The sequence below is a fragment of the Solanum tuberosum genome, unplaced genomic scaffold (genome assembly GCF_000226075.1).
Source record: "Solanum tuberosum cultivar DM 1-3 516 R44 unplaced genomic scaffold, SolTub_3.0 scf00413, whole genome shotgun sequence".
Classification (NCBI taxonomy): domain Eukaryota; kingdom Viridiplantae; phylum Streptophyta; class Magnoliopsida; order Solanales; family Solanaceae; genus Solanum; species Solanum tuberosum.
In genome coordinates, this window is record NW_006239345.1 from 325,295 (window position 1) to 346,515 (window position 21,221).

At 34.5% G+C, this 21,221-nt stretch overlaps 3 protein-coding genes across 4 annotated transcripts; all 3 read left to right on the forward strand.

Annotated features, from left to right (window-relative positions):
* The first annotated feature begins 468 nt into the window (after positions 1-468).
* LOC102597282 (protein DGCR14) lies at positions 469-2,263 on the forward strand. The gene has a single exon (XM_006362963.2). It carries the CDS (start codon positions 625-627, stop codon positions 2,155-2,157), a length of 1,533 nt encoding a protein of 510 aa, XP_006363025.1. The 5' UTR covers positions 469-624; the 3' UTR covers positions 2,158-2,263.
* Positions 2,264-10,312: 8,049 nt separating this feature from the next.
* On the forward strand, positions 10,313-12,602 carry LOC102597607 (probable serine/threonine-protein kinase WNK11). 2 transcript variants are annotated; one of them, XM_006362964.2, is made up of 3 exons: positions 10,313-10,379; positions 10,687-11,198; positions 11,902-12,602. In XM_006362964.2, exons 2-3 carry the CDS (start codon positions 10,695-10,697, stop codon positions 12,268-12,270), a joined length of 873 nt encoding a protein of 290 aa, XP_006363026.1. In that variant the 5' UTR covers positions 10,313-10,379; positions 10,687-10,694; the 3' UTR covers positions 12,271-12,602. The 2 variants fall into 2 exon arrangements, with proteins under 2 accessions (XP_006363026.1, XP_015158746.1); XM_015303260.1 differs by having other exon boundaries at positions 10,330-10,379; positions 10,684-11,198.
* Positions 12,603-16,636: 4,034 nt separating this feature from the next.
* On the forward strand, positions 16,637-19,515 carry LOC102602796 (BTB/POZ domain-containing protein At5g48130). The gene is made up of 4 exons (XM_006362981.2): positions 16,637-16,734; positions 17,210-17,279; positions 17,384-18,562; positions 18,708-19,515. Exons 1-4 carry the CDS (start codon positions 16,637-16,639, stop codon positions 19,422-19,424), a joined length of 2,064 nt encoding a protein of 687 aa, XP_006363043.1. The 3' UTR covers positions 19,425-19,515.
* The last annotated feature ends 1,706 nt before the right edge of the window (positions 19,516-21,221 follow it).

The following is a 21,221-nucleotide window of genomic DNA, read 5'->3' on the forward strand; positions in this document are numbered from 1 at the left end:
TATTCATTTATAAAATTAATATAGTATCCGATTTAAAATTTAGAAATCAACATAATTAATACATGTATAAATCACGAAGATAACTCTAATCATCTATCACATGACCCAAAAGTACACCATGGGAATGTTTGATAATTGGATAAGAAACAAGTTATCAATGCATTAATTTTCGTATAAATTATACGACATTTGATAGGTAAATAGAAAATAAGCTATTCATATATAAAATTAGTATAACAACAATTTAGAAACTTGCATAGCTAATACATGAATAACTAATCCTTGTATAACTTATATTTCTATAAAATAATATATAAATTTACCCATAATTAATCCTTATATTTTTAATACTTGCATAATTCTTATTCATATTTGGCAACAAATAAGACTTATGTATAAATTAATACGGTACTTATTTCGTAATTTAGAAATCTGCATAATTTATTTTTTGTGAAAAATATTCCCAAAAGTGGAAAAAGAGAACGCGTTCAACAAATTAGAGGTCAAATCTGGTTTTCCTTGTCCCTTCGCAATTGGGTCACCGCCGCTCTACATATATTACATTCTTCTTCGTCTTTCTTCTCATTCTACTTTCTATACACAAATTTTCGTTCTTCATCAACCATGTTGTTATCGCCGGGACACTCCCCGCGCCACCTATCAACGCCGTCTCCTTCGCCGTCGTTGGCCGAGCAAAACCCTAATTCAACCCTCCACAACAGTAATTCTTCTACAGTACCAACCAATAAACGCCGGTCGAAAGTACTCGATGAGGATACATATGTGGCCGCTATAGAGAAAATAATCGAGCGTGATTTCTTCCCAGATATCCCCAAGCTTCGCGATCGTCTTGATTGGCTTGAAGCGATTCGCACAGGCGATCCGGTTCAAATTCGTGATGCTCAGTTGAAAATTATCGAACGAAGGGGAGGTAGAGCTGTTGGATCGAGCACTGAAGGTAAATTACGAACCCCTGGTTCGACTTTCTTTCGAAATTCGACTACTCCGTTTGATGATCCTTATAAAACTCCCACTCCTAGTGTAGTTAATGGTAATAATTGGTCTAGTGTTGGGAATAATGCTGAGGGAGGTGGTGGTGAGGTGGATGGGTCCTTGAGTTTAGATGAGTTTTTTAGGAGGTATACGAGTGAGGATAATGAGAGTTTTTCAAAGCTTATTGAGAAAGTGAACAGGAAAAGGAAGGAGAAATATGGGTATTTGTTGGAAGGTGAAAAGGAGGAGGAGATGAAGTTGATTGAGGATTCTAAGAGGGCGAAGGTAGTTACTGATGGATATGGGACATCCGATCAGCCTGTGGCTACATTGGAAGGGTGGAAATATGCTGCTAAGAATTTGCTGATGTATCATCCGGCGGATAATGGGGAAGTAGCCTTGACTGAAGAAGAAAGAGCTGAGAGGCTTAAGGGATTGACGAAAGAAGTTAGTAAGGTGAATACAAGGTTTCATGGTAAGATGATGGAATCACAGCCAAAAGAGGATGAAACAGTGGCTGTGCTTTATACACCTGTTCCTGGGGCAACTCCGGTTCCTTTTCTTGATAGAGGTGATAAGACAAAGAAGTATGATTTGGATGACCTGCGGAAGACCCCGAATCAGTTCTTTGTTGAGTCAGGAAAGAAGGCTGAGAATGGATATAGTTTTGTTAGTACTCCTTCACCCGTGCCTGGTGTGGATGGATCACCGTTTATAACGTGGGGAGAAATTGAAGGAACACCTTTGCGGCTGGAGCAGGAGGACACACCCATTGATATTGGTGGAAATGGTGAAGGCCCTCAGTATAAGATCCCAATGCCACCCTCCAGAGATACAAAGGCTCATTCTTTATCTCGTGAAGCTGCTCGTAAGTTGAGGGAGAGGTCAAAGATGTTTCAGAAACCACCATTACCTTCACCAGTTAGAGGAGGGAGTGCTAGTCCAGCTGCACGTACTCTTTCACCTGCTGCACAGAAGTTTATGCGAAAGGCAATTGCCAAGTCATCTCACTCTTTAGATGAATCTCTCCGAGCAAGTTACCGTGGTGCAAGTCCTGGACTGAGCACTCCTAAAACTGGCAGGAGTTTGTCAAGGTTAGGAAGAGAAGGTAGTCTAGATTCCAGGTCACCATCTGTAAGAGAAGGATCTAATCCTCCTTGGTAATTGTTTTATAGCAATGTATTGGTAATTACCTGTTCCTTATCAAAAAAAAAAATTGGTAATAACATGTTAACCGTACTCAATCTTTGTCTCTTTTACCTAAGCTTTACTGAATGTTGTCTTTGCATCTATTGATGTCTGTAAATGTGGAAATTTTGAATTTGCTAGTTATGATTATGTCTCATTCCTTTTTCTTGTGTTGCTTATCAAACTTGTTATTTATCACTTTATGGACTGATAGAGCTTTAGTTTCTCAAGTAAGCTGAGCTATTCCCTTGTGGGAAAGCTGCTTATCCATTTGAACACCATTTGAAAGCAATGAACAATTCCTGTGTAGCAAGCTGATGAGTGTTCTTGTTAAATATTAAATTTTCGTTGTTTTGATTCTTTTGTAGCTTAACTTGTTTTGCTGTTTCTCCATGTTTTTGTTAGTTGTAAAGGAGACCAATTAGCACTGTGTACCCAATTGGCAAGTTTATATTTCATTTGCTCACCAGTTATGTAACCTATTGGGGTTTGGGGGGGAGAAGAAACTAAAGATCCGTTTTCAGACGACTTGAACTTGCTATAAAACATGTAGATATCCACATTTCAACCTTGAGCGGTTGTCTAACCGAATGTCTGCAACTTATAAAGGGGAGATTAGTGGGTGTGGGAAAGTCAGTTGATAGATTCGTGGAGGATATTTATCTTTGAGGTCAAGGTCGTGTATTAGTGTGTTTAATACAGGTTTTGTTGTGGCATGTAGATAGGGGTGAGGCCAAGGTGACATCTTGTCAGGTTGAACGTAGTTCTGACTTCTTTGAAGTCTTCTATTAGAGAACCAGATATGCGCTAGTGTGTTTTCAGCTTCTTAATATTTGATGACATCGCTTGATGTAATATACAATACCTTCACTAGTTCCAGTATGTTATGGTAGTTTGTAAATGGTGCCATTGGAAAAGTAGTGTTGTGGCAGATGTGGAATTTCTTTATATTTTTATCTTCTATCAGATGAGATACAGTGACTGAAATCCTTTGTTCTGCCACGTTTTAGCTCTCTTCTTTCCCTTTTGTGGAGCACAAAGGACCCTATCATACAATTTTTTCTGCTGATTTTTCCAGAAGAATTTTACGTTATTGCAGGTTAACATTTTTAATCCCCTGAGATCTTATCCAAAGTCTCGTGCCTAGTAAAACTACCCAGAGTGGAACAGTGCATAACACCAAGTTCTTTTTTTAAGGCCATCTATGTTCTCTTTTGAATTGGATGGTAAAAATTAATTAGGAACCTTCAGTGATAGAGAATTTGCTCTTGCTCTTGTGTTTTTGGGATTTCACTGGTTGTCAGCTCTTGTTAACACATTAGTAGTAAATCCGTTGTCAGAGCAATTTTACTCGCTTTCCTTAGTGTATTTAGTTTTTTAAGAAAGGAGCATAACCAAAGTAAGAGCTGTTACAAATAATGAAGAAGCTAGTAGATTCAGATATGAAAACAATGTAAAATAAACCAAATTTGATACGGGAATATTCGGTTTGGTACCCTGCTACTAATTCTGCTTCTGTTAGATAAAGGTGAGAAGTCAAAACTCCATTCTAGGCCACTCAGTTGCTCGATCCCCTGGACTTTTAGGGAAGAGATGAAGTGGTAATGCATGTGAGTTGAGAAAGGTGGGCAAGTTGTGTAAAGGTAAGTTATTACAACAAGCTTTTCAGTTGAAGCAATATATTTATTAAAGAAGCTCTAGTGACTAGTCTACTACATAGGATTGACGAGAACCATTCAGGAATGGTTCTCTTGTGGTTACACTTCACTTCTTGAAGTTGAATTGCTCTTGCAAGTTGCATGTCCATTGAGAGTAGCTTGCTAATATGTTTTCCCATAAGTTCAGTTTAGTACCTAGGATGCTCTTTCTTGTAATTAAGAAAAAGCACCCCACCTATACTCCCATGCCCGCGAGTCAATGATGGAGTTCTTTTATTTTCTCCATTAGTGACTCGAACATCCAACCTCTAAGGTTAGAAGTGGAGGACTAGGGCCTTCAATTAAGCTAGCCTCCTTGTTAGTACCTATTGGCCTCTTATAACCGAGGAGTTCGTCTGTTTTATGTTGAAGTTGGGTCAGGTGGGGGGGGAATCATTTGCAGTGAACTGTTGGTGACCATCAATAGAGCACTGTGATTTGATTATCCTTGTTAAGGATGTTAAACTGAAAAATTGGAACTGAATTTAAGGTATTCTACAGTACAACTAACAAGACATGGTATGTACATTTTCAAAGAGTGAAGGCAGAACAGAGTAACCAACACCACTATGATTTGTCTAATATCAGCACACTGCTATCTCAACTGTAATTGCAATATAGATACAACAGACTGAACAAACTAACCTCTACTGTGATTAGACTGGTCACAGACTCGCGGTCATTTATGTTGCCAAAACAGTTGAAGTGTCTTTCTAATATGCTTAAGTTTTGATGGAGAGAGTTACTCGGTACCTGTATCTTTCCCACCGTTGGTAAAAAAGAACATTACTGCTGTTGTTAAGTCATGTAATTTTTTGCAAAGATGAGATTTGACATGACTTAGCTACTAAATGAGCTGGCTAGTTGACATGTGATTTTTTTATTTTGAAGTCTGCTGAAAGCCATCATTATTGTTATGATTGTAACTCATGTGCCTGAATTAATTTTGATTACAGATGTGTTCATAAGATATGCTTTGTTTACAAGGAAAGATATGGTATCCTTGCTGATATTTCTTTGATATACTTGAACTTTTTTCCTTCCTGAGATTTCTTCATTTGTTTAATGCTTTATTTTCAGCTCAAAAAAGTAGATTGGATTTTATATGCATAGGATAATATGACTAATTTGAGACTTGAAAATAATTAGAGTCGTCAATATGGACTAGGCCCGTTGGGCCGGTCTGGCCTAACCCGTGATTTGATAGGACTGGGCAATGATTTTTGGAACCTATGTAAGAAAAGGGTTTTTTAGCTCGGTCTGAATAAGTCTGCCGATTTTTGGGGCTTATGAAATATGGATAGGGCCGGCCCGTGGGTCAAATAAAATAGAGAATTAAAAATAGAGAACATTGTATATAATAGCAAACTATTAATTCAAATTAAATGCTATAAATATAGTTTGATTTAATTGTACTTCATAGCTAACTGTTGCTATTTCACCTCTCTCCTACTGAATCTCGCTCGCCACTCTCGTTCTCTCCCTCGTCTCTCTCATTTTTTATACAAACGCAAGTGTATAAAGTGCGTTTGTGTTTGTATAAAGTGAGAGAAAATTGTATATATACATATATTTTCGTTCCCCTCTCCCAGATCTCGCTCGCCACTCTCCCAGATCTCGCTCTCTCACTATCCTCTCTTACTTTATACAAAGAACGCAAATTGTATAAAATGCATTTGTGTTTGTATAAAGCGAGAGAAAATTGTATATATACAAGGAAATAAATTGCGTCCAATAGGATTTGAACCTCCCTATAATCCTGCACTAAAAAAAACGGAGCTCGGCACAGCCTAACGATACATCCAATACCAATCTTACACTCTTTTCTACTATTCTGAAGTGTGGGAAAATAAAAGGGTCCCGTCCACCGGATTACTTTACTTCAGTCAACAAGAGTACAGGAACCGTGTAAAAAAAAGGGGTCAAGAACTACATAGATCTGAGACTTTCTTTCCTTTATCTGGGAGGTACCGAGCTGTATGAGGCAAAAACTCGTCCCACGTACGGTTCGGAGGCCGAGCCCCTGTTCTTCGGATACAATTCGATCCTTCTACGGCCTGCGGCTTCCAATCCAATGACAAGCAAAAGACGAAGAAGTAACTTACTATACCTTACCTCCTTGTGCCCATAGCTTGACCTCCGCCCTTTTCTACCTGCACGGATGCCTTCCCTCCCTTTCCAAAGACAAGTTCTACCAAGGCCAGGATCTGAAAGAGAGGATTCACTTTCCTAAATTCCAAGTGACATGATTCCTCCTTCAGAAGCTAAAGTTGAATGATCGGAACAATACCCTTACCGATCTATTAACAACAAGTAGATCTACGCCAGGAGAATTTACATTTTCGTTCCCCCTCCTCTCCCCCTCTCCCCAGATCTCGCTCTCTCACTCGCCTCTCTCACTTTATACAAAAACGCAAATGTATAAAATGCGTGAAAATTGTATATATACATATATTTTCGTTCCCCCTCTCCAAGATCTCGCTCGCCACTCTCCCAGATCTCGCTCGCTCACTCGCCTCTCTCACTTTATACAATTGATCTTTTTGTATATGTATACCAAAACAGATTATACAACTGTTTTTTTTTGTATATGTATAGCGAATTATACATATATATGTTTGCTATGGAGCGCAATTATGCAAATTTTGCTATAACATATAAATATGCATTTTGTGTTTGCTATATGTGAAAGTTAAATTGTATATAATAGCAAACTATTAATTCAAATTAAATGCTATAAATATAGTTTGATTTAATTGTACCTCATAGCAAACCGTTGCTATTTCACCTCTCTCCTAGTGAATCTCGCTCGCCACTCTCGTTCTCTCCCTTGCCTCTCTCGTTTTTTATACAAACGCAAGTGTATAAAGTGTGTTTGCGTTTGTATAACGCGAGAGCAAATTATATATATACATATATTTTTGTTCCCCTCTCTCCCCTCTCCTAGATTTCGCTCGCCACTCTCCCAAATATCGCTCTCTCACTCGTCTCTCTCACTTTATACAAAAAACGCAAATTGTATAAAATGCGTTTGTGTTTGTATAAAGCGAGAGAAAATTGTATATATACATATATTTTCGTTCCCCTCTCTCCCCTCTCCCAGATCTCGCTCGCCACTTTCCCAAATCTCGCTCTCTCACTAGCCTCTCTTATATACAAAAACGCAAATGTATAAAATGCGTGAAAATTGTATATATACATATATTTTCGTTCCCCTCTCTCCCCTCTCCCAGATCTCGCTCGCTCACTCGCCTCTCTCACTTTATACAATTGATCTTTTTGTATATGTATACCAAAGCAGATTATACAACTGTTTGTTTTGTATATGTATAGCGAATTATTTATATATATATATGTTTGCTATGGAGCGCAATTATGCAAAGTTTGCTATAGCATACAAATATGAATTTTGTGTTTGCTATATGTGAAAGTTGCTCTTAATAATAACAAGAGTCTAAACTCATAATTTGTTTAAAGTTTAAAATATTACAATTAAAATACAAATGATGTTTATAAAATATGTACTACATAAAATTAAAATTTCTAAGGAATCACTACATCGGCCATAGCCTATGGAATATTGTCATAATTTTTGTGTTTTATTATGATCATTGAAAAACAATTAGGTTAATATTTCTATTTAGCTATTTATGTTTTTACTTGAAATCAAACTTAATAATTATTATAAAGATAATTTTATTTGTGGATTTGATTAACAAGTAGTAACACTAACATGATGTAATATTGATAATATTTTTAAATTATAATTTAATTTAAAAAATTATAAAAATATACTTTTAAGAAAAAAGGGCTGGCCTGTAGCCCACGTACTTGTTGGCTGGGCCAACCATTTTCTGGCTCACATAAAAAATGGGCTAGCCTGGCCTGACCCGTTAAATTTCAAAGCATGTATGGATTGGCCCTAATGGGGTGGGCTAGCCTATATTGACAGCTCTAAAAATAATAAGTTGATGTTGGACGAGTATTATGGAGTCCTATATAACGTACATCTCTCTCACACACACTCGATACATCCAAAGGTGTATTGAGCTCTATGATTATAAATTTAAAATCTTGGATCCGGTTATGTTATGATATTAATGTCGTGGCCGATGCAATGCTTAATCACCAGGTATATTTGGATTAAGTATTTTTTACGTGGAACATAAATTTATTTTAAAATTCATTAAAATTGCAACAAATAGTAGGTGTGAACTTATTGTTTTTAAAATGGAAAAGGATTTAAAAAAAATGCCTTGAACTATGCGAAATTCAACAAAAATGTCATCAGTTAATAGTTTGGTCTAAATTGTCGTGTCGTCATTAGTTCGGTCCAACAATGTTGCTGATTCTTTAGAAGTGTTTAAAAAGAAATGAAATAATATATTTATTAGGAAAAAGGGGGATTTTGTACCATTAAGTAACATGGACATTTTTAGACCAAACTACTAATTAAGGGTATTTTTGTTCAATTTCACATAATTTAAGAGCAATTTTAATCCTTTTATGTTTTTAAAATACAATTTGATCAATATTAAGAACTTAAAGAATCCAAATTCTAGGTAGGTTGTAAAAGGACAATCTGGTCTACTAAGCGCATTACCCTGTCTTTTTATAATAGATTATTTTCATAATTTAAATTCGTGACCTTCTGATCCCACAACAATAACTTTATCGATTATCTTCACAATTTAAATTCGTAACCTTTTGATCACACAATAACTTTACCAATTACGCAAAGTTCCCTCTCATGTAGTAGGTTGTAACACAATTAATTGTTGATTGCTTGTGTTGGGAGATTCAGTGGATGTGGAGTGGTTTTTGGGCACGGATGGCTCATGACATAAACTATTTTAGTGTATTATTACTTTGCTCTCTGTATTCTGTTGTATGGTGACACCAATATTCATGCCACGGATATGTTATGCAATCTTATATTAGAACAACTCGATATTTTTTTCTTCAAAGATATTTGAGTCTAACTTAGCAGCCATAAATTCTTTTCTGACTTTTTCAATATATTCACATGCTTGTCCTAGCTTTTCTCCAACTTGCAAATAATATTTTTTAAAAATCTCCAACTTGCAAATTGAATATAATATAAAATTGTTAATTGAAGAAATGTGATGCATGAATTTATTTTATTTTTGTAAGTATGTATTCAACTAATTTTACTTGTTACTTAGAGAGAGATCAAGTTAATAGAAAAATAAACTTAAAATAAATACATGTTATGTTTCGCTTTAGGCTTTCAATTATGCTAAGCCTCTCTGATTTTATTTGGAAAAGAGAATAATGAATAGTTGAATCTTGAGATGTGTTTAAATAAATAATTGATAATAATTTAAATAGAAGAAAATAAATAATTCAGATAAAAACTTACAAAGTTAAAATGATTTAAATATATTTTTGACTCTTTTTATAATTTAAGAGTCAACTCACAGACCTTATAACAAAAAAATACTCTAAAAGAAAAATCCACCATTCTAATAACTAGAAAGCAAGATTTAATCAATCTTGATATTGCATCTTTCACCTTTTTGGGAAAAGTTAGGTCCGGTCAATCAGACACCTTTATCCAAGAATTATGCTATACGTATAGAAAATTGTATGAAATATATAGGTCAAAATTTGTTTTTCATACGTATATATTAAATTTTTAATAACTTTAACAAAATTTCTGGCTATGTCATTAGCCCACTACCCGTGCAGAAGAGAAAAGGGGAGGAAAATTCAGATTTTTCCAGCACCATTAAGCTGCAACTTCAATCCTAATTATCCACGTTGAATCAAAATAACGAGAGAAATATGATCATCAGAATTAATTATACAGCTGATCTTAATTAAGTTTTTGCACGGACTGCCCCTATTCGACGTAATTTTTAATTTTTGTCCCTTAAATTGATGGCCTTTAATTTTTATCCTTATTACTTATTTTTTTAAAAAAAAATTGTTATCCAAAGTATCCTTAAGTCTTAACTATGATTTATTTTATAAAAAATAGGGATATTTTTGTCCGCATATTTATGATTTAAGGTATTAAAAAGGAAAATATTAAAGACCATAAAATTTAAGGAGAAAAATTAAAAACCACCTAAAAATAGAACTAATTTTTTTGGAATGATCCAATCTTAGTTGGTTTGAGATTGAAGCATAATTGTTATTGATATTGTTCGAAAACATTAGTATTTTCTTCTTTAACTAAAATTTTAAATAAAATAAAATTAAAAAACCTAAGTATAAATATAAATTATTTACCAATTATAATGGCAACACACACGTGACATTGATGAGCTGACAATATAGTTGATAACTTTTGAAACTACGTAGAAATTAATATTTGCATGCCTACGTATAATCCAATCCTTATTTTACTTGAATTAGACTTCTCTATAAATTATATAAATATAACATAAGGCTTTTGCATTTAATTTATCAATTGCCTTAATACCTTCATCCTCCAATTTATTTACTCCCTCTCTATTTTTCATCTTGCTAAAGGTAAGTAGTTTCTTCACTTTCCATATATATGGTCTGAAGAATCTCGATAATAATAGTTCTATGAAAAATCATCGATAGGAATACATGCTTTAATTTTATTTTTTTTATAGTGGAACCTAAAATTATATTTATGGTAAGTTATGTAATTGTAATAATTTAATCCTATTAGGATAAGGAATAAATTACATCGTAGTCCTTTTGGGACATGGAAATCAAGACTAGTCTATAAAAAGACGATGATATTGTGAATATTGAATAACAGAAGAATCGAGTTCTTAGTGTTTTTTTTTTAAAATTGTTTCAGTAGAGCTAAAAATGCCATCTGCAAGTGCTGATTCAATGGAAGAAGAAAAGGAATTATTTGCTGAAGTAGATCCATCAGGGAGATTTGGGCGATACGCGGAGTTACTAGGCCATGGTGCTGTGAAGAAAGTATACAGAGCATTTGATATACAAGAAGGAAGAGATGTAGCGTGGAATCAAATTCAATTGAGTAAATTTATTGACATGCCTTATGTTATAAGTAAAATTCGTTCTGAGATTACGTTGTTGAAAAACTTGAAGAATGATAATATCATTGTGTTGTATCATTTCTGGAGAGATAAGGAACATAACATACTCAATTTCATTACTGAGGAATGTGTGTCTGGGAATTTGAGGGATTATAGGAAGAAGCATCGTCGCGTTTCTATAAAGGCGTTGAAGAATTGGTCTAGACAGATATTGCAGGGGTTGGATTATATGCATACTCATGATCCTTGTGTTATTCATAGAGATCTTAATTGCAGCAACATATTTATCAATGGGAATGTTGGAAAGGTAATTGAATTTTGAAAATTCTATTTGTTTTTAGTTTATGTGCATTTAGCTTAATGTTTTTCTTATCTAAAGTTATTGAGAATTTGAGGTTCCAATCCTAAAAGATTTGAAAAACAGGACATACTCATAGATGATCCATACTGAGTTCTGATAATATACGAGTTTGTTGCTAGGTATTTCATCAGTATTACTACTTTCTAGATCGTTCTGCAACACGTTTGGAACAAAACAGAGATATCTTCATTTTGAAATTCCATTGGACTCTACTGGTGTAATGTATTATAGGAATCATCTTTGTTGACCCAAACCCAATATTTTTGTCACAACTCAAGCCCTAGACATGCATTGTTTTTACTCAACAAACCTCACAGATTTGTCCCTAGAGCTATGCCATCATTGAGCCCAAAAACGTGCATATCCTGTGAACTTGTGATATGCTTTATAAAGCTCTTCACTTTCCTCTCTCATTTTGATGTAAGATTCGCTTAAGATATCACATGCACCCCTTCTTCAGAAGCTTGTCAGTCTAGATGCCTATTAGTCCTTCTCTTTGACCCGTACTCATGGACCTCAAAACCACTAAATTGTCAACTCAAATCCCAATATACAATTGCATTTACTACTAAGAACCTTAAAATCCTGAATCCGCCTCTACTAGTAACATAGCAACGCGCTAATTATCATAGTTGTTATGTTTATACAGGTAAAAATAGGTGATCTTGGGTTGGCTACAATAGTAGGGAAGAGTCATGCAGCACATTCAATGCTAGGGACACCAGGGTATATGGCACCAGAACTATATGAAGAGGACTACACAGAGTTAGTAGATATTTACTCATTTGGAATGTGTTTGCTAGAAATGGCCACTATGGAAATACCATATAGTGAATGTGAAAGCCTAGCCAAATTATACAGGAAGGTTACATCAGGAGTAAAGCCTCAAGCTTTCAATAAAGTGAGTGATAAAGAGTTGAAGGATTTCATTGAAAAATGCATTGGACAACCAAGAGCAAGACCATCTGCTGCTGACTTGCTAATGGATCCTTTCCTTTCTGATGTTGCTAATTGTTGAGATGCACTTTGTTTAAATATGGACAAGTTATTTTTTGTTGTTCAAGTTTAAGTTATCAATTAATGTTTATCATAAAGATTAGTTACCAATATGTATCATTCGACCATCTAGCTTATCAAAAATGGTCCAAGTATACACTACATATACAGTCGGTTTTACATGTATGTATATCATATGTGAAGGGATAGTTATCAATATGTACCATTCGACCATCTAGTTTATGAAAAATGGTCGAAGTATACACTACATATATACTCGGTTGTATATGATATGTATATGTGTGTACATGTATGTATATCATATGTGAAGGGATAGTAATCAAATATGTACCATTCAACCATCTAGTTTATCAAAGATGATCAAAGTATACACTACATATACACTAAGTTGTATATGATATGTATATGGTGTGTACATGTATGTATATCATATGTAAACTCATCAGTATGCCAAACTTTTATATCGGACTAATAGAAAATAGACTTATGTCACCGATTCAAAAACTATTGCGTGCAATAAGATAGAAAAACCGTTTATGCAACTGTTTATTGATGTTATATAGCAATGGATTGAAATACATATTTTAAATTTTTTATATTTTATATGTTGTTATATGCAACACTTGAAACAAAAAAAAACTAATAATTGGTGTGTTGATCATTTATTTATATATATATTCTAAATTCATTAACTTAAAATCTTAAGTTCACTTATGTTACTTAGCTCGTATTTAATGTTAGTTATAGACTATAGACTATATTGTATATCACCCTTGGGGATGTGCTAGCGTTCTACACGTCATCTAGAACTTGTCTATGCTAGTAAAAATTGGGGACGATTGGTCTTCCATTCATCTGATCGGAGGTATAGACAACAAAGCTACCTTCATAACATTTTTCCTTTTGTTCATATATATGTTAAAATTATTATAAATATGGCAATTTAATTTTCTTGAATTGCTCAACCTAAGTTTGACGAAGAATCTTAGTTCGAAGTATAGGAGAGAGGGCAATGACAGAACCAAAAATTTGGTGAAGGCATGTGCAAATTATTATTTTCCAGTTGTGCTGTGCAAATTTAAAAATACACTCATAATTTTTCAGCGAAGAATGTACATTGAATTACCCTTCGCCTAAGGTGACTCTGCTCATGAGAGAAGGATTATACTAAATCAATTGGCTCAGCTCTGAAAGCTCAATTACAAGAATCTATCTGCACAAATATTAACCTCTGAAAGTTTCATTTAAGTTACTGATTACTCAGTGGTCACTCATTTATTACTGACTCTATTAAATCAACGAAAAATAATAATAAAGAAAAACATGCAAGTAAAGACAAACTTGTGTATGTATGCATGTGTATACAACATATAATAGATTTTTGAGGGACACAAGAATGAAAAAAGGGATAAAGTTGTGATTGGGATTAAAAGATGTTGGTTAAGCAAAGTAAATATACTTGAAACAAAAGCAAAGCCTAATTAATTATTCTAAAGTATATTTTATTACTACAATTTAGAAGCCGTGCCGTCTTGGTTATTGTTGGCTCACCTTATCGTATGTTACAAAAAGCACCCTCTAAACTTCTTTTGCACTTCACTAATTAATTAAAAAAAAATTAATCTGATTTAATTTGTGATTTGGCTTCAATTTTCCACATTTTGTCTTTCCCAATACACTTGAATTTCCCCCATGAGTTCACTTAAAAATATTAGTACTACGTGTCTTTTGAAAAAAATTGCATACTCCTTAAATCTTGATTCTTGTATTAAAAATAGACTTTTTTTTATTTGTTCATTTTAAAAAATCCAATACTATATTTATTAGTATTAAATAACTACATAAAGTACTAATATAATAGTCATATTTAGATTTTCAAAGCATATGGTAATTTAGTAAGATGAATCACTAATAAATAATTTGTTAAGGGGAGCATCAAGTCGATATGAGCCAAATAAAGTGAAACAGATGAAGTATTTGATAATAACCTCAATCATGAGATTGAGAGTACATAATTATACTTCACTAATTGAAACAATGAGGGTTGATATAAGAAAGAACTATGTAATAAAAGACGACTTATTTTCCTAAAATGTTGAACAAAATTCAATTTGTAAGAATGAGTAATATTCAGTTGATTGACTATTTATATTTTCACTTTATTGATCAGAGTTCGATTCTCCAAAATCTAGTCAATTATTTCCCCTTCCCTATATAACCACAGGAGTGAAAATTCCGGGGGGAAAAAGTCAATATATGCCTACAAAATAAAAAATATATAAATTCCAATATGAGAGGTGTACGTATACATGCATTGAGTTTCTAAAGCTACGCACTAAAATTAGTATTTAGAAAGTTCATTGGGAATGTTGAATATCATGTACTCTCTATGTTATTTTATATGATATGGTTTGAATTTTGTAAAATAAAAAAAAATTTGACCACAATTTATTCACAAACCTTTTAAATTATTAATTCTTATAACTTATAATATTTTTTACGTAGTTTCTAAATATATAAAAAAAAAAAAAAAAATTGTATGACTATGGTGTCCAGGCCAGCTTTCGCGCACCTTAACTTATTCCACGAGATACCTACCAAGTAACTTTGTCCACTAAGGATCACCTAGTGTTTTTTTTTGTCTCCACTGAGTTTTAAACCTGAGACATCAGGGTTTTCAACCACTTCATTGACGATTAGGACACACCCTTGAATGCTAAATATGTAAATTATTTTTCTAAAACCTTAAAGATTGTTGTATGCCTGAATGCATGGTCAAATACTATGTTATATAAATTAAGACGGATATAATAAATATATACATTATTTTTCTAGGTATAAATTCTTTGAAATTTTTCACAAACTCGATTATTTCAGATTATGGGAGAATGCAATGCTTTAATTTTTCCAATGAGGGAGCTAGTTTTCTCAATTGTCATGCACGTGTGTATACAGTCCAAAAGCCAAGAAAATTGCTATATTTTCAAACTTCAACTTCTCGAACGTCTTTGAAGCCTTAATATTAGGAGTTTCTTGAGTCCCACTTGTGACTTTTGACTCAAAACAAAAACTACTATACTCATCATAACAAGTATGGACCTTTTTATGTATTTTTTTTTTATGTATAAATTTTAGGAATCACATAGTTTTAATATGAAATTACAATCTATCTCTATTTAGTTTGTAATTACAAAAAAAGTAAAATAAATCGGATACATAATATGTAGCTCGAATACATTATAAAATAAACCGGATACATAATATGTAGCTCAAATACATTAAAAACTAGCTCGGATACATTATAAAATAATTTAGAATTACCCTTCGGGGTGGCCCAGTGATTTGGGCTTGGGACTTTCATGTTGGAGATCTCAAGTTCGAAATCCCTTGCCAGCGAAAGCAAGGGGTTTGCTTTCTGGGTCGAGCTCGTCGCACCGGGCTTGCCTAGTGTGGGTTACCTCTCCTATGTGGTTTGCGAGCTATTGTATAGGAGCGGGGTTTTACCCTATGCGCACCCAAAGGATAGCGGCTGCAGGTTTCCCTTGTCATAAAAAAATATATATATTTAGAATTAGGAGAGAAATAAGGGATTTTAGAGGTATTTAGAAATAGAAGGGAATATTAGAAATAAGGGAAACATAAGACGTGTATTTTAGTAATTTTTTCAATGGTGTTCAAGACAGCTAACGTATATCTTAATTATTTCATTAGGTATTTGCTACTTTCACAAAAATACATGTATGAGAAATGGAATAACTTTGTCCATCAAAGCTTTACCAATGAAAAAAAAATCATTACTATATTTTTTTTATCTAGCTGAAATTTGGACCTGAAATATCATGCTTCTCTACCAAGGGCAAAAGCAATAGTGGTTGAAATTACACGAATTGCTTTTAAAATGGATTGGCTTTTTATTTTGCCCGTTAAGGTGATCTAGTCTTTAATTTTTGGCTCTAACTTCTTTAAAAGAGTCATGCGGAGCATGTATTTGTCCTTCAAAATCCATTAAATATGTATAAATTATTAATTAATAACTTAAGATTCCAAAACTCATAAGCTCCAAATCCTGGCTACAGCTCTATCTAGCTACATCATTGATCAAATAGGCTAGCTACCCTTGGGTGCTGACCTTTTTTATGTTATAATTTCCACACTGGTTGTTCACTTCACAGGATTTCTGGATTCTAGAAGCACTCTACCATTTTATTAGTAATATATTTTTGAAGTTTGAGCTGGATTTTCCAACATTTATGCTTCCTTTCAGAAACAAATGTTTCATATTTGACTAGATAAATTTCATGCACATTAACTCCATCTCTCATTAAAAACTTCCTTACAACCCACAAGTCTTATTATTGGCTGAATGCATGGGTACTTCTTCAAGTCCAAAAGACTCTTCAATTCTTTATAGTCCACTTTCATCTCCTAATGTTGGTGCCTTGCTTAAAATCAAGATCATTTCATGGTAACAACTATGTTTAATTCCACATTTAAACTTTTTAATTATGTTTTTTTTTGTATTGTTTTAACTTAAACTAATCAAGAAATCCAACTTCACTAGTAAAATTCACTAATTTCACACTAAAAAATGTACAGTGGCTATTTCCACAGATATTTTGATTGAACCGATGAGAAAAGAAAAATTAGAAAGTTTCCCACTATTTCAGTACAAATTTGTTTCCACCATGTATTTCCTAGTGAGTTGGTTTGGTGGAAAATGACTGGGAAAATTGTCCTTACTAGCACAAATTTCCCACTAATTCACGATGGGAAAAAACTTTATTTTTAGTAGTGCTTGTTTGATATGCTTTACTTATCAGAAACAGTATCTCTACCCTTATACAGTAGGGGTAAGACACTGCATCCTCCCCAGACTCCACTTGCATTGTGAGATTTCACTAGCTTATGTTGTTTTTACTTATCAAGAAATGTTCTTTCAGGAGTCAAGAAACTGGTTTACCTGTCACAATTCGAGTTCGGATAGCTGATAGAACCTTTAACTTGCATAAGGTGAGATCTCCCAACTCAACTAGCATGGAGCTCTCCAGCTAAGCACCATTTTTCACTATTATGATATTATCAATTAGCTCACTTCTTGGTTTTTGATGTTGCAGCACCCCTTGTTCTCGAAAAGCGGATACTTCAGAAGACAACTGAATGAATCAAATGAGGTTGAATTACCAAGAAATTTCCCTGGAGGAGCAGAGACTTTTGAAATGATGGCACTCTTCATCTATGGATCCTCCACGTTAGTCGACCCTTTCAACGTTGCAGCGCTAAGATGTGCAGCAGAGTACCTTGAAATGACAGAAGAGTACATATCTGGCAATCTTTGTGAGCGTTTCGACATATATTTGAACCAGGTTGTGCTGCAAAGCTGGGATGATACTCTGATAGTACTCCAAAAATGCCAAATGTTGCTTCCTTTGGCTGAGGAGCTGCTGATTGTTAGCCGTTGCATCGAGTCACTTGCCTTCATGGCCTGCATGGAAATTCTTGATCCTGAAAGGAGAAGAGACCATCCAGTTGTTACATTAGACGCCTTAGCTAGTCAGCCTTGGAGTAATGAGACAGTTAAGGCTATTCTCAGCCAAGATTTGTGGATTAAAGATCTCATCGCTCTGCCATTTCCATTCTTCAAGAGGATAATATCATCTCTGAGAAGACAAGGGATGAAGGAAAAATATGTCAGCCCCATAGTTCTTTTCTATGCAAACAAATGGGTACTTTCTAGAAAAACTCACCAGTATTGGCAGGACGCTAGGAAGGATGGAAAAGCTGACAATGACGTTGAGGATGATGACGATGATGACACTAATGAAAAGGTTTCCAAGATTCTTCAAGGGATTCTTGATTTACTCCCTATGGGAGAGAAAGCGAGTAAAGTAATCCCCGTTGGATTTTATTTCTCTTTGCTTTCAAGATCACTTCAACTTGGTTTAACAAGTGAAAGTAGGGAAAAGCTGCAAGATCAGATAGCGTCCCTACTATACTTGGCTCGAATGGAAGATTTCCTCCTTCCGGATAGCAGCAATGACTCCATTTCTTCCTGCATTGAGTTATCAGTAATGAAGAGCATAGTTTCAAAATATGTATCCTTCAACATGGAGTTAACTCATACACCTTCACCAAGAAACTACATCGTCGCTGAACTTTGGGATGTATATCTAACCAAGATAGCCACCGATCCACAATGGAGTTCGAAAAGATTCTTAGAGCTCATTGAAACTGTTCCATTGTCCAGCAGGCAAACGCACGATCATCTCTATAGAGCTTTAAGCACTTTTCTCATGGTAAGTTATCTACATAATATAAATTGAAAGGCATATTTCTGTATAATTCAATCAAATCACACCTCTGAAGTGAAAACGCATAGGGCTGTCGATATACTGTTGAAATTTCTTTCCTCAATAAAGATAAAATTTCCGTTTTATCCAGGCACATCCAGATATGTCACAAGAAGAGAAAGGATTGGTGTGCAAATACCTCAATTGCCAGAAACTTTCGCAAGAAGTGTGCATTGAAGCAGTTCAAAATGAATTGATGCCGTTGAGACTTATTGTCCAGGCACTGTTTGTTCAGCAACTAAACACACAGCAAGCTTTTAAAGAATGTTCAGACTCGTTCCGATATGCTCAATGTGGAGAGTACTCTGGAAGCCTCTCAAGTACAATATATCCAAATTCCAAAAGCCAGAATCTGGTTGAGAGTCCATATATGGAGGGAAGTGAAGGAGGAAGCAAAACACTAAGCTTCTTGTTAAAAGATTCAGCAGTGCAAAGGTCCAAATTCTCAAGGAAGGAATATGAATCCACGAGCTTCAGAATCCAAAACCTTGAAGAAGAATTGATGTCCTTGAAGAAAACGCTTCAACTGCAGCACATATCTAAGCAAACAGAAACCATCTCCAAGAAAGTTGAACCAGTTTCAGCAAATTTCCAAAGCTTGAAACCATATGGTCTAGAGGGAAGAACACCAAGCAAGAAGAGCGTTGGACAAGTGACTAGTTGCATTGGTTCTGTGAATTTTTCTTCCCAAAAACGATATGCTACTAGGTTACTTAAGATTTTCCGGAGGATAACTTTGTTTGGCAGAGGAAAATCAAGAAAAAAGCAAGGTGGAAATGGCCTTAGGCCAAAAATATTGAACTTTTAAACTACAACTACATTGCTGATCAAGGACCACAAAATATGAGACAGTATATTATTTACCAAATTTTGATGTAAGAAAGTTCAAGTAAATAGCAAGGGAATCAAATAAGAACATGTCAGTGGTCGTTGATATTATTATAATGAATCATAAGTTGTTGTACTTTGTTGAACATGTGCAATAGCCAAACTGTTTTTACAATGCCCTGCATTTGCTTAGATATACCACAGAATGACAGATTTTGTTCCACAAAAGGAGCCTCTTTTCCACTTCTGCATTGGACTCACATCTCAGAGAGCAGTGACTGACTATGGCCATAATTACATTCAAGCAAATAATCAACTAACCAATAAAGAATGTCTTTGACCCTCGAAACGCTTCAGATAAGAATTGGAAGTAGCAACTCAATCACCTCACTGATCAAGAATGCAAGGGAGCTGGAATACTTTAAGTCCAGAAATTTTGTGATGCTTTTGCTAAGAATAAGGGTTTGTCATAACAAGATGGTTTTATATACACATTTAGATGCTGTGAGGAGCCTATAAGGTCTTTCACTGAAAAGGAAAAATTACAAGTCAACAACAACATACCCCGTGTATTCCCATAGGTGGGGTCTGGGGAGAGTACCTAGCTTACCCCTACCTCGTGGAGATAGAGAGGCTGTTTCCAAAAGACTCTTGGCTCACGTATCACATAAATGCAGTTTGAAAAAGACAATATAGAGGTAAACTCACTGAAAAGGAAAGCGTCCAATAATAAGTTAAGCCTCTATAATCTATATATCAATCAGAAAAGTGAAACAAATGCAAAACTCAAGTATGTCTTTATTTGATTGACTATTGGTTTAAATATCATAAGCAAAGTCAGATAAGGTATAGAAGTCCTAAAAGCGCAAGGGAGGTCCTATATGTACATACAGGAGCATGAAATCGATCCAGTGTTTCATCAGTAACCCTCTCTAATAAAACCACCAGTTCACCACTGCATCACAGCGTATCTGGTATCTTCATTTGACTTAATTATCAACATGTTTCTGCTTACACAGTGCAACAAGACGAGAAAATTAGGTACCAAAAGACAGCTGAGGGATTACTTTTAACATACAAATTAACAATGACCAAGAATCTGCTTCATATATCAGATCACGAAAAAAAAATCTGTAAGTTGTGTTTGGCTTTGTCAAATTTAAGATCCTAGATTATTAGTATTGCTCTAAATAAAGTATGCTAATGTGGATCAAGCGTACAACTCTAGAAACCAAAAGCAGCTACAACATCAACAAATCTACTTTAATCCTAAACAAATTGGAGCCACTATATGAATCAGTCAATAAGCAATATCCGTTCTGCTCAATTTGGTCTGTGTTATTCCAACACTCAACTCTCCCAGTAAGTCTTATGTTCATAAGATGGAGTTAGGTTTTGAATTTCAGTTTTACACTGAGGACGTGGAAAATAAATTTAAAAAAGAAAAAAGACTATGTTTCTTCTTCAACAAGCTCTATCAGAAACAACCTATCTAGCTTCACAAGGTAAGGAGTAAGGATGTGTACACACCACCCCTACCCATATGCCACTTGTGAGATTACAATGGGTATGTTGTTGTACGAAGAAAATTGATTTCATTTTCCTTAATTTCTTCCCACTCATTCTACTCAGACCCAAAAAGGAAAAACTTGGAAACAGTTCTTTTGTTTTCCTTTCTCTAATAAAGATTCTTAATTCTGTTAATATAATGGTTTGTAGACAATCATCTTTTACATAAACATTTGCATCCTTTCTTTTTCGCCACTCGCCAAAAAAA

Coding starts and splice junctions, on each gene's coding strand:
- LOC102597282 (XM_006362963.2), top strand. CDS start 625: ATGTTGTTATCGCCGGGACACTCCCCGCGCCACCTATCAACGCCGTCT.
- LOC102597607 (XM_006362964.2), top strand. CDS start 10,695: ATGCCATCTGCAAGTGCTGATTCAATGGAAGAAGAAAAGGAATTATTT. Junction 11,199..11,901: donor TCAATGGGAATGTTGGAAAG/GTAATTGAATTT, acceptor ATGTTTATACAG/GTAAAAATAGGTGATCTTGG.
- LOC102602796 (XM_006362981.2), top strand. CDS start 16,637: ATGGGTACTTCTTCAAGTCCAAAAGACTCTTCAATTCTTTATAGTCCA. Junction 17,280..17,383: donor GAACCTTTAACTTGCATAAG/GTGAGATCTCCC, acceptor TTGATGTTGCAG/CACCCCTTGTTCTCGAAAAG. Junction 18,563..18,707: donor CTTTAAGCACTTTTCTCATG/GTAAGTTATCTA, acceptor CGTTTTATCCAG/GCACATCCAGATATGTCACA.